This window comes from Scleropages formosus, chromosome 9 (genome assembly GCF_900964775.1).
Source record: "Scleropages formosus chromosome 9, fSclFor1.1, whole genome shotgun sequence".
NCBI lineage: Eukaryota > Metazoa > Chordata > Actinopteri > Osteoglossiformes > Osteoglossidae > Scleropages > Scleropages formosus.
In genome coordinates this window covers 17,887,832-17,898,566 of record NC_041814.1, presented here as the reverse complement: position 1 = coordinate 17,898,566, position 10,735 = coordinate 17,887,832, and the positions used below count along the sequence as shown (strand labels likewise).

The 10,735-nt window shown below is 42.9% G+C and overlaps 2 protein-coding genes across 6 annotated transcripts; one reads left to right on the top strand and one right to left on the bottom strand.

The window, feature by feature from the left end:
• Nucleotides 1-786: 786 nt before the first annotated feature.
• henmt1 (HEN methyltransferase 1) lies at nucleotides 787-3,557 on the bottom strand. Its single transcript, XM_018754288.2, has 6 exons — nucleotides 3,265-3,557; nucleotides 3,031-3,143; nucleotides 2,533-2,667; nucleotides 2,187-2,369; nucleotides 1,871-2,051; nucleotides 787-1,698 (listed from the first exon to the last, which is right to left on the bottom strand). The coding sequence occupies exons 1-6, from the start codon at nucleotides 3,337-3,339 to the stop codon at nucleotides 1,279-1,281; spliced, it is 1,107 nt and encodes a 368-aa protein (XP_018609804.2). The 5' UTR covers nucleotides 3,340-3,557; the 3' UTR covers nucleotides 787-1,278.
• Nucleotides 3,558-3,676: 119 nt separating this feature from the next.
• LOC108935390 (pre-mRNA-splicing factor 38B-like) lies at nucleotides 3,677-10,335 on the top strand. 5 transcript variants are annotated; one of them, XM_029255003.1, is made up of 7 exons: nucleotides 3,677-3,704; nucleotides 3,797-4,191; nucleotides 6,221-6,289; nucleotides 6,467-6,618; nucleotides 6,853-6,913; nucleotides 8,863-9,071; nucleotides 9,159-10,335. In XM_029255003.1, exons 2-7 carry the CDS (start codon nucleotides 3,934-3,936, stop codon nucleotides 9,976-9,978), a joined length of 1,569 nt encoding a protein of 522 aa, XP_029110836.1. In that variant the 5' UTR covers nucleotides 3,677-3,704; nucleotides 3,797-3,933; the 3' UTR covers nucleotides 9,979-10,335. The 5 variants fall into 5 exon arrangements, with proteins under 5 accessions (XP_029110836.1, XP_029110837.1, XP_029110839.1 ...); XM_029255004.1 differs by lacking the exon at nucleotides 3,677-3,704 and having other exon boundaries at nucleotides 4,096-4,191; nucleotides 6,221-6,299; XM_029255006.1 differs by lacking the exons at nucleotides 3,677-3,704; nucleotides 3,797-4,191; nucleotides 6,221-6,289; nucleotides 6,467-6,618 and having other exon boundaries at nucleotides 6,906-6,927.
• Nucleotides 10,336-10,735: the final 400 nt, after the last annotated feature.

Here is a 10,735-nt window from a genome sequence, read left to right as displayed (position 1 = left end):
TGCAAACAGATTCCAAGGAGCCACATTTCTCTTTAATACATGAGCATAGCCAGTATTTATTAGCCACTACTTTTGATTTGCTAATATATGTGAGCAAAAACAAAGGTTAGTAATCTCAACACACAAATTTTAGAACATTTCCAACAAAACAAGAACTGAGCAATCCCAACACTTTAAAACCTGCTGACCAAGGAAATGTAATTTGAACCTACATTTTGCATTGGAAAGAAGAAAAAAAAAAAAAAATTGTTTTAAACAAAATATACCATCTGAAGAAATGAATCTCATCGCAAAACATGAGACTTGAAATTCTGTCCGCAGCACAGCTGGAAATTTGAATCTGCTCATCCCAGCGCTCATAGTGTATCTGTGATCCCCCTATTTGCAGTCATACACGGTTTCAATCTTTGTGTGTGACATTTCTCCTCTGATTGAGCTATTCACATCTATACCGAAAAGACATACTGGTGTCAAACATGATCTTAGGGCTTGCTTTGTGAAAATACTGAACATTCCATACAGTAGTTTTATAGCATGAAGAACTTATTCTGCCTTGTCAAAACAGCACTGTCGAGTGCACAAACCAAATTTTGGAGAATATAAGGCAAGTTAAAAATATTACTTAAAGGGAAACGTCAGCTTTGATGTGCGCAGAAAATTTTTTATAGTTTTAAATTTGAGCAGATGAGTTCTGTAAACATTTCAGTAAAATGAAAAATACTATATTTAGATGAACATGCATATTGTAGCATTCAGTTTTTTTTTTTTTTTTTTTTTTTTTTTTTTTTAAACTTCTCCTGATCATTTAACAGGTTCCAAGCCAATTCAAATTGTACCAGAAAACACTTTTCCTTGGACACATATTTTCAGAAAAATGCAAAATGTGACACCACTATGTATCATGAGGTGTTGTGGCTCAAAGATGTTTTACAGGTGGTATTGAGTCAGTTATTTAACACAGAATGATTCAAACAACAGCTGAAGTTAACTCTTCAACTCCTGACTTTTGTGATACTAAAGCAATTCTTAGCTTTTCATTCAAAAGGAGCTACTGCCTCTGACCCACTGACACAGCTGGGTACTTTGTTACAGTGAAGTAATTTCTAGTTAAAGCACCTCGCTCAAGGCTGCTTTACCACATTACATGTCCTTGTCCTTAACAGCTACACTAACTGCTGCAATTATGGGCTGTAAAAATGGCTCATTTAACAGACACCGTTTCGGGGCACAACTCACATTTCTTCAGAATTACTCATACCAGTTCTCATCAAAGCCCACTTAAAGCGACACATGTTCAGCAGGTCCGTAATCCCTGCAGGCCCCCCCTTCACATGTGTCAGTGAGCTCCTCCTCACTTGCAGGTGATACCATCACGTCACCGATCAGCCTAACACGCGAGTCATCCAGCAGGATGCCCCGGAGGCGCTGCATGTTGCCACTCAGCTCACGCACTTTTGGGAATGAAAACACTCTGGCCAGAGGAACACAGAGGTCACCGCCAAGCCAGTAGGGTTCCTGTCCATCATCTTCTGAAACCCGGCTCGCTGAGTCATCACTGCTTTGCACATCTCCTATCTCCTTCTGCAAAGCTTCCAGCCATTGCCGTCTTACACATTCCACCGCGTAAAGGACTTCGTTCATCAAGGTCCTGTGGAGGATGTTGTTGTCGCAGAGACTGGGGTACTCCACTTTATAAAGCTACGGCACAGAGACAAAACCTTATCTATCCACTGTAACTCAAAAGTCACAACACAGTAACTACCTACAGCTAAGAGCAACAGTATGGAACTAGTTGAAGAACCATAAATGACCAATATGTGGTGTAATTTACAATACAAGACTGACATTTTTAACAACTTTTTTTCCATACCAGGCTGTACACTGGCACATCTTCATAGGCCTCGTTCCTTAGAAGCATGCTACATCTGGAAGTGTCCTTGTAAAACACGCCAATCTGAGAGCAGAATCCAACACTCTCCTCATCAGAGGGATGTCTTCCAACTCCAGTGAACTCAACCCTGTAGCCATATGATCGACATATCTCCAAAGCCCTAGAAAGAAATATTGAAACGACTGAGCTAAATTTACCTAGATCAAAAACAGCGAGTTCAATTATACTTACCATAACATATCAGATCATTTGAATAAAGGGAGCATTACTCTTTTCCAGTATATTACTCTCTCACCAGCTGCAAAACTCTGCTTGGGTCCATTCAAACTTGTGATCAAGATGTCTGAAACCAGAGCATCCTGGTAGTAAGGGGTTGTAGTCTGCATTTGGGGTGCTGATGACGGCAGCGGACGGGGCCATATAACCAAACAGAACCTCGGCAAACTTCTCCACTTCAGCAGGGTGCAGGTGCTCAACACTGAGGTGGGCGAAAGAAGGAGCACGGCAAGATGTCGGCTGTTTCCAACACACGTTCAAGGTCAAAGTCAAGAACACATCATCATGACTGTACAGTATACGTGTGACATTCCAGGGATTTAAAAAATATGTTTTAATTTGGAGCAAAATGCTACATGACTTACAGCTCGATGCATGTGGCCAGATCATATCCTTTGATGCGGGGTTCCCTCTTTGTAACAGAGCCGTGATAAAGCTCAACGGTCAGAGGATGGACAGGTGGCTGCAAGTATTCAGTGGGTAGTGGAGACAAAGAATGCCTGTTAAAAACAAGAAATGTGAATTACAAAACAATCGGTAACATCCATTATCAATAGCCACTTCTCCAGCGCAGGATCTATCCCGGAAGTACAGGGTGCGAGGAAGGACACGTCCTGGACCGGATGGCAGAAACCGGAGCACCAGGAGGAGTAAACCCACTAGAACAAAGGGAAAACATGCAAAAATTCTGATCAGACTGAGCTGGATTCAAACCCATGTCCTACCCAACAGCTCAGGGGAAGTATGGCGCCCGTGCTGGTCACTGTGCCACCCAAGAACAGCCAGTAACAGTGACACTTAAAAGCTGAGGATGTACACGCATGTGTGTTTTAACACACACTAATGCATTTTGGCAAACATACTTTTTTTTGGTGATAACAGAGCTGTTGGTGTCCACTCCAGCAAGCAGCTGGATCTCACGGTGGAACCTCAGCTTTCTGAGCAGCTTGAGGTCTCCGCAACCCAGATCAACCACCTCAGTAAAGAAAGAAAAAAAGGAACAAGTAAGACAGCCATCTAGGTTTCCTATATACCTAACAAGCTAGAATTTAATTTAAAGAAATTAAAAAAAAAAAAAAAACTAAGGTGGAGAATACCTTTTTAGGCTTGTGGTCTTTAACAAATTGGATTACAAAGTCGTGCCTCTGCTTATACAATGGCGGGGAAAACATTACGGTTTGCTTTATTTTTTGCACTGCTTTTCACCTAAAATTTTAAGTATTCCTTAAAAGACTTCGTCACTGTCCACTCGCTACTGCTCGTTAGCAAAAGGTTGAACCTGGCGCGCTGTTGAGCTCAGCTTATATAACCGCCTCTTGCCGTTGACATCGGTGTAAACTGATGCCATTTTGGTTCAAAATCACTAATAACGTGAAGAAAATGCGCTGCAATCCGGAGCCACAATGGAGCGCTACTTGTGCAGTTTCCCTTAAGTGGGGTAATTTCGGAACATGTTTCAACGATTCTCATTGGGTACGCCGGTAATACGTAACGGCCATTTCCGTTTGCCTCAGTAGTACCGCCATCTTGGTTCCCGGTATGCAAAGAAAGCCGCCTCCTACCGAGAATGATAGAGAATACGCAGTGACATAACGTGTACGTCGACTGATTTCTGTCGTTTTCTTTCAGGTTCACAAAACAGTCTGAAAGTGTAGCGCTGATGGAGGCGCAGTGACAAAGTGGAACTAATTTAGCCTGAAACGCGAACCTCTTCGTTCGGCGCAACTGCTGCAACGCAAGAAGAAGAAGAGACAGACGCGGGCGGGATGGCCAACAACGCGGCGTTGGCGGGCAATCAGCCGCCGCCGCCGCCGCAACAGCAACAACAACAGCAGCAGCAGCAGCAGGCCGTGAACAAGCCGCCCGCGGGCAAACAGGGCAACGTGCTGCCCCTGTGGGGCAACGAGAAGACGATGAACCTGAACCCAATGATCCTGACGAACGTACTGTCCTCGCCCTACTTCAAGGTGCAGCTCTACGAGTTGAAGACGTACCACGAGGTCGTGGACGAGATTTACTTCAAGGTAACTTATAACTAACGTAACGGCCCTTCTGCTCCAGCACATGATGATCATGATCGCGCCACTCGGGCTCCTCCTACTCTCGACTGTTACCGCGCTTGTTTTCACTCGTTAATATTATGTCACCTCATGGCATGATTTGATTTGGACATTCTTAGTAAATCCATTTTGTGCCAAAATATATACATGATTTACTATACATTTCTAGTAATTTAGCAGAATCCCAATGGCAAGGAAAGCGACTTCCAGTGAACTCTAGCCCACACACCTTCACCCAGCCAAGGTGACTTACACTGCTAGACACTACTTACTAGTTACTGGGTCACTCCTCCATACTTCAGCAGAATATACCTGGGGACCCCTAGTCTAGTCTCCTGCCACAAGTCAGGTCTTTCCAGGTAAATTTTTTATTTTTTTTTTTTTCTTTATCCAGCTGATGCTTCACACACACACACACACACACACACACACTTTCAGAACCACTTGTCCCTTACGGGGTCACGGAGAACCGGAGCCTACCCGGTAACACAGGGCGCAAGGCCGGAGGGGGAGGGGACACACCCAGGACGGGACGCCAGTCCATCGCAAGGCACCCCAAGCGGGACTCGAACCCCAGACCCACCGGACAGCAGGACTGCGGTCCAACCCACTGCGCCACCGCGCCCCCCCACTGCTGATGCTTCAGCTATTCGTAATGCTGTACTGCTTTATACTGCTGGAGTTCTCACTGTTTCAGTTCTGTTCTGCTTAAACGCCTTATTCGAGAGTAGCGTGGTGGTTAGAGCTGCTGCCTTTCTAAAGGCGCAAGTTTGATCCCCACCTCCGGCTGCAGTACCCTTGAGCAACGCACTAACCCTAAAATTGCTCCAGTAACATTAACCAGCTGTATAAATGGGTAAATAGTTGTAACCTTAACGTTGTAAGTCGCTTTGGAGAAAAGCGTCAGTTAAATGAATTAATTAATGGGGAGTGCAGCAGGAGCGGAGATTTAAACTAGCAACCCTCGGGTGGCCCCATCCTCTACGCTTCAGGCTAAAAACAAATGTTGTCGAGTGTAAGTAGGCATATTTATATTGACAGCACGCTGTAGCTGTGTAGCCCGGAAGGACGCGCCGTGTGTGTCGGCTTTACTTTGGGATTTTTCCAGTTTGTGGGACCATGTTCCAAAAAACTACGCAAAACAAGGCAAGGATCTTTCCTATTCTGTATTAACATAAAATTCACAAGCTTCGTCTCAGTATCCGGCTTGTGATGCAATAGAAGTGGCAACCTGGTACAGCTGGAGGCGGTGATGCTTCAGCACCCGGCCGGTGAATGCATTCAGTTGTGTGTTGGAAGTCAGCCCAGCCTGTATGGAGTTTGGAAGTCACCTTAGATAAAGGTATCAGCTAGATAATATTTACTAATAGTTGTACATCAATTTGGAGAAAAGTGTCTGCTTAATTAATAGTTGTAAATGCTCCTTACAGGTGTTGACAAATCCATTGATCCAGGGAGCCACAAGTATTGCATTTACTGGAGGAGGAGTGTAATATGGTTTGCAGACAAATGTGTGCTCAGTGCAATGCATTTTCCTTGTGGATCCTGGCTGATTGTTCTAGTCACTGGGTGTTGCTTCCCTCCCTGGGAAGATGGTCTTCTAGCACAGTGCCCACGCAGATATGTACAGCACATTTCGGCATTTTTGCAAGTTACCGCATCTTTTTCAGCAGACCTCAGTCGCAGAGAAGATATGTGGAGGTTTCTGGAATAATGGTTATTTTTTTCTTTCATCAAACCTTCCACAAGGGCAAGTGAAACTTCATAGAATATTATAGACTTTAACCAAGTCGCTGTGCATTTAATAAGTAATATATGATGGTAGCGTTAATCCAGAGAAATTAATCATGAATTTTTTTTTTATCAGGTTGATCTAAGTGAAATTGGACCAGTTTTGGACTGTGCGGTAGATTGTCTCAAAAGTTCGGTTAATGTGAGATCAATTTGAAACGAATAGCTGTGTCAGCGGTGGCGAATCTCCTGTGTGTTCTAGGTAACTCACGTGGAGCCCTGGGAAAAGGGAAGCCGCAAGACAGCAGGCCAGACCGGAATGTGCGGAGGGGTAAGTAGAAGTACGTGCCTTTTGCTCAACTGTTTTTCAAAGATTAGAGCAAGCCCATGGGTCTTACATGCTGACAAGTATCAGTGAGTAGTCCCTTTCACCGAAATAGTATTTGACCATGCCAGAGATGCTGTCTGCGGATGTCTGAAAGTCTTCGTTGCTTTGGAACACCTGCAGGTCCGGGGAGTTGGGACAGGTGGCATCGTATCTACAGCGTTCTGTCTGCTGTACAAGCTGTTTACCCTGAAGCTCACACGCAAGCAAGTGATGGGCCTCATCACGCACACCGACTCTCCCTACATTCGAGCCCTCGGCTTCATGTACATAAGGTACACAAATGTTTTCATTCAGCCTCGTTGATAGCTGTCTCAAGTTGAAACACTTGCATAAACCATGTGTAAATTTCTGTGTTTTGATGTGAGTGGCTTGTAGAAAATGTTTTACTAGGTTTACCAGATGATGTTTTTTTTTTTTTTTAATTAAAAGATTGTGCTGATGTGAATTTAGGCTTGAATTTACCTGTTGTCCTTCTTGTAAAAAGAGCTCTTTGAATTTGTAAACAGGTATACCCAACCTCCAGCAGACCTTCTGAACTGGTTTGATGCCTTCTTTGATGATGAGGAGGTATGTCGAAAAGGGTAATATTTTTTTCTTTATCAATTTCAGCTGTAAATATGCTACATTGTGCATGGTTCAAATGACATGATGTATTGATGTTTTACTACATCAGTTTGTGATGCATATAACTAATTTTCACCTTTGCCTTCATTTGGTATAATTCAATTCTCCTCTAAAATTTCCTGACAATAGAAAATCGATCACTGCTTTCTAGCAGTTTTGGCAAGGTATGTATGAATATTATGTTGAGTTCAATTTAGAATGGCATGCCTAGTGTGTTCTTCATTTTTAATGCGTTTAGGATATGTAAAAGTAATGTATTTTAAATTATATAATTTTATATGTTCTCAGAGTTGGTAAATTCCACAAATTTCAATTCAGACAATTTTTTTTTTTCTCCCAATCTTTAACAGTTTCATCGTTATAAACTGCATTACCATTTATGGGATTTATTTGGCTAGTAATTTGAAACAGTCGTAGGTATGTCACCGTGTATTGTGTTGTAACACTGAACTAACTTTTTAGCAACACTACTGTATAAAAATAATTGAAAGATATATGTACTTCTGACGTCACAATTTTGCAAGAGATCATACCTCTTTCAGTAAATTTGACATGTATATATAATGAACGTTATGAGAACGAATGTCTAAGGTAGCAGAAATATTCAAAAGTTCTCTAATCTTATGTTCAGCCCCAAAAATGCAAAAAGCTGTCATGCAGCAAGAAAAAGGGGATAAAGCCAATCAGATCACTTATCATAATACAAGGCCAGCGCAATCCTTTTATTATCTGACTCTATAGGCAAAACAATAAGTAATCCTATCGTAAATGTAGTGATGTGATTTCACATGGAAAAAGTCCTTAAGTACAGACGTTTCCATAACATGCCAAGGTATTTTGGTATCAAACAATGTCATTATCTTCAGATTATGTGCCGTAACCTTTAGGTTCTTTTAATATTCAACCATGAATAGATACTTTAGCGATCGTTGTTTATAACTGCGATTCCAGTTCTATTTTCAATTTCAGAATTTGGGATTACTATATCGGCAATTTGTAATCTGTAAGTATTCAAAAATGATGTCATACATGTAACACCAGCCCTGTAGAAAATGATTGATACAGAATGCCAGCTAAATAAAAGGCAGCAATTGATTGTTTCAAAAAACAGGCTCAGATGCAAGTCAGGAATTAATTATTGGCCAGTTGTTATAGATATATTTCTTCTAATGCAGTACTAACTTTCTTTTATTTCCTGACAATTGGCTAATTTCAGTGTTTCCTTCTTCAGATCCCCTTTGTGCAGCAGGTGAATTGGCAGTTGTTTCTCAGCAATGTTGGTTTGAGTGTGTGAGTGGAAGCAGCTGTTTTACCCTTCAGCTTTATTTTCCTTGTGGCTGGTTTAAACCTTCCTCTTCCTGTGTGCTTGCACTGTAGGTTTGTTCCTGACAGTAACTAAGTTGTCCTGAACTGTGAGATGGCATAGCAGGGAAGGAGATGTTACGGTAATGACCCCTTTTAAACAAGATGGTCATTAATTTGCTTTTCATGCCATTTGTACATCACTGCACCAAAGGCAGATGGTTTTCTGCTGTTTTATACATCTTAATATGAAGGAACCTATAGTGTAAACACTATCTTGGAGAGGAACGTAGTAAGATACTATCTAAGCATTTTTAATTTTCTACAGATATTTCTAACATTGTACATCACTAGTGTCTGAATAAAACAGGGATGATTGCTTTAAACTTTGAATACAGAGGTGAACATTGGGTATTTGTTTATCACAATTATATAAATGTTAGATGACTTCAGTGATGGAAGGCACTGCTTTTAAAGGGACTTTAATTAATTCTGCATTTTAAGAGAGATCCCACTCAGAGTTCAAGCTTATTTGGTGTTGAACACTTTGGCAAAGACCTGGATGACCGTTTCTTTGTTTATTTTTTTAGGAACTTGATGTGAAAGCTGGAGGTGGGTGTGTCATGACCATTGGAGAAATGCTACGCTCATTCCTCACCAAGCTGGAGTGGTTCTCCACACTCTTCCCGCGGATCCCAGTGCCGGTCCAGAAGGTAATCGACCAACAGCTGAAGAGCCGACCGCGGAAGATCTTTAAGAAGGACAGCAAAGAGGAGGCTGAGCTGGAGAAGCGGTCCAGGTACGAACATGGGATTTTGAGTCCTGTTAGGCAACCAGCTGTCCAGAGATTATCCAAACATTCAGTCCTTTGACAACTTTCTTGCAGGAGCCCCAGACGAACCCCTACTCCGCGGAGATCTCCCAAAAGGTCAAGGAGCAGAAGCCACCATAGAGATGGTCATGGGTCTACCAGCTTTGACTGGGAGCTTGAGAGGGAGCGGGAGCGGCAGAGGAAGGAAAGGGAAGGCAGGGACAGGGATCGGGATCGAGAAAGGGCAGACAAGGATCGGCGACATTCCCGCAGCCTAGAACGCATTCTGGAGCAGCGCAGTAGCTGGGGGAGGGATCGGCGTCGAAGTCGTAGTACCAGTCGGGACAAAAAGAATGACCGTAAGGAGGCTGATGCCGACAGGAGCCGGAGGAAGGACCGTGACCACGACAAGGACAAGGGTGTTGATCAGGAGAGATCCAGGGATGGTGAGCGGGCAAAGGATAAAAGGAGCAAAGGGGAGGTGGAGGACAGGAAGCTCAGGGAGGAGAAAGAAGAGAAGAGACACAGGGAAGAACGCAGGATAAAAAAGCACAGTAGGAGCCGGGAAAGGAAGCACAGGAGCCGGAGCAGAAGCAAGAACCGCAAGCGCAGTCGAAGCAGGAGCAAGAACCGCGGAGGCAAGCGCAGCCGGAGCAGGAGCCGCAGCAAGGACCGCTCTGGTAAGCACCGGCCAGAGAAGAGCAGCAGCAGGAGCAGGGTCAGAGTTGACGGTGAGGACCGAGCCAAGAAAAGAGAGCGCAGCCACAGTAAGGAGAAACCTCACAAGCGGAGCCGCAGCAGGGAGCGCCCTGTCCGACGGGAGAGCAGCAATGGAAAGGAGCAGACTACTGGCAAATGTGAGGGCAAAAGAAGCCAGAGTGCAGAGCAAGGGTAGAGGATACTGGGCAGCAGGATAGAATTCAGACTTTGATTCTCTTCTTTTGATTTTTTTTTTTATTCTTTAGCTTGTCTACTTTCCTGTAGTATCTAGTGCAGTTACAACAAGGCCTTCCTTTCTGAGGCCCTCTAGGTTGCCTATGTAGGTTCCTCTTAGCAGGGAAGTGCCTCTGTGTCCTTTTCATCCAGCACTGCTGCCCTGTGCTCAGCTTAACATGAAAGGGTTTTAATTTTTTTTAAACTGTTTTTGTTCTCCCCAGAAGGTTAACGATTACTTTGTAAATATAGATATGAATGTTTTAAATTCTATGGAGCCACTTCAATTGTAAATTTGTATGAGGCACTGTTACCCTAATTTGTGCTCTTTGGTTAATTGCCTTGTTGCAATTTTTTCCAAATAAAAATACTTTTGTGTAATAGCTGTCAAATGTGAGTTTTTTCCTACATATTCCAGTTTAGTAACCAGTGCTAGTGAAAAATTGAGCCTTTGTCTAGTTATAGCAATTGATAAAAATATGTATCTTCTGTTGGCATCAGATATGACATCTGCTTACTTAAACTGACATTCCCATTTTATACTAATTAAGATGGAAAGTGCACAGATCGGTACATAAACTTCTTATAACGTACAAGTTTTGTGTTTAATTTCACTTACTTCCTGTCTGTGTGAGTATATACATCAATTCCTCATTACATATAATCCTCCCATTAGGTGAATTCCTGTTGCAAGGAGGTGGAATTGCCATTATTTCTTC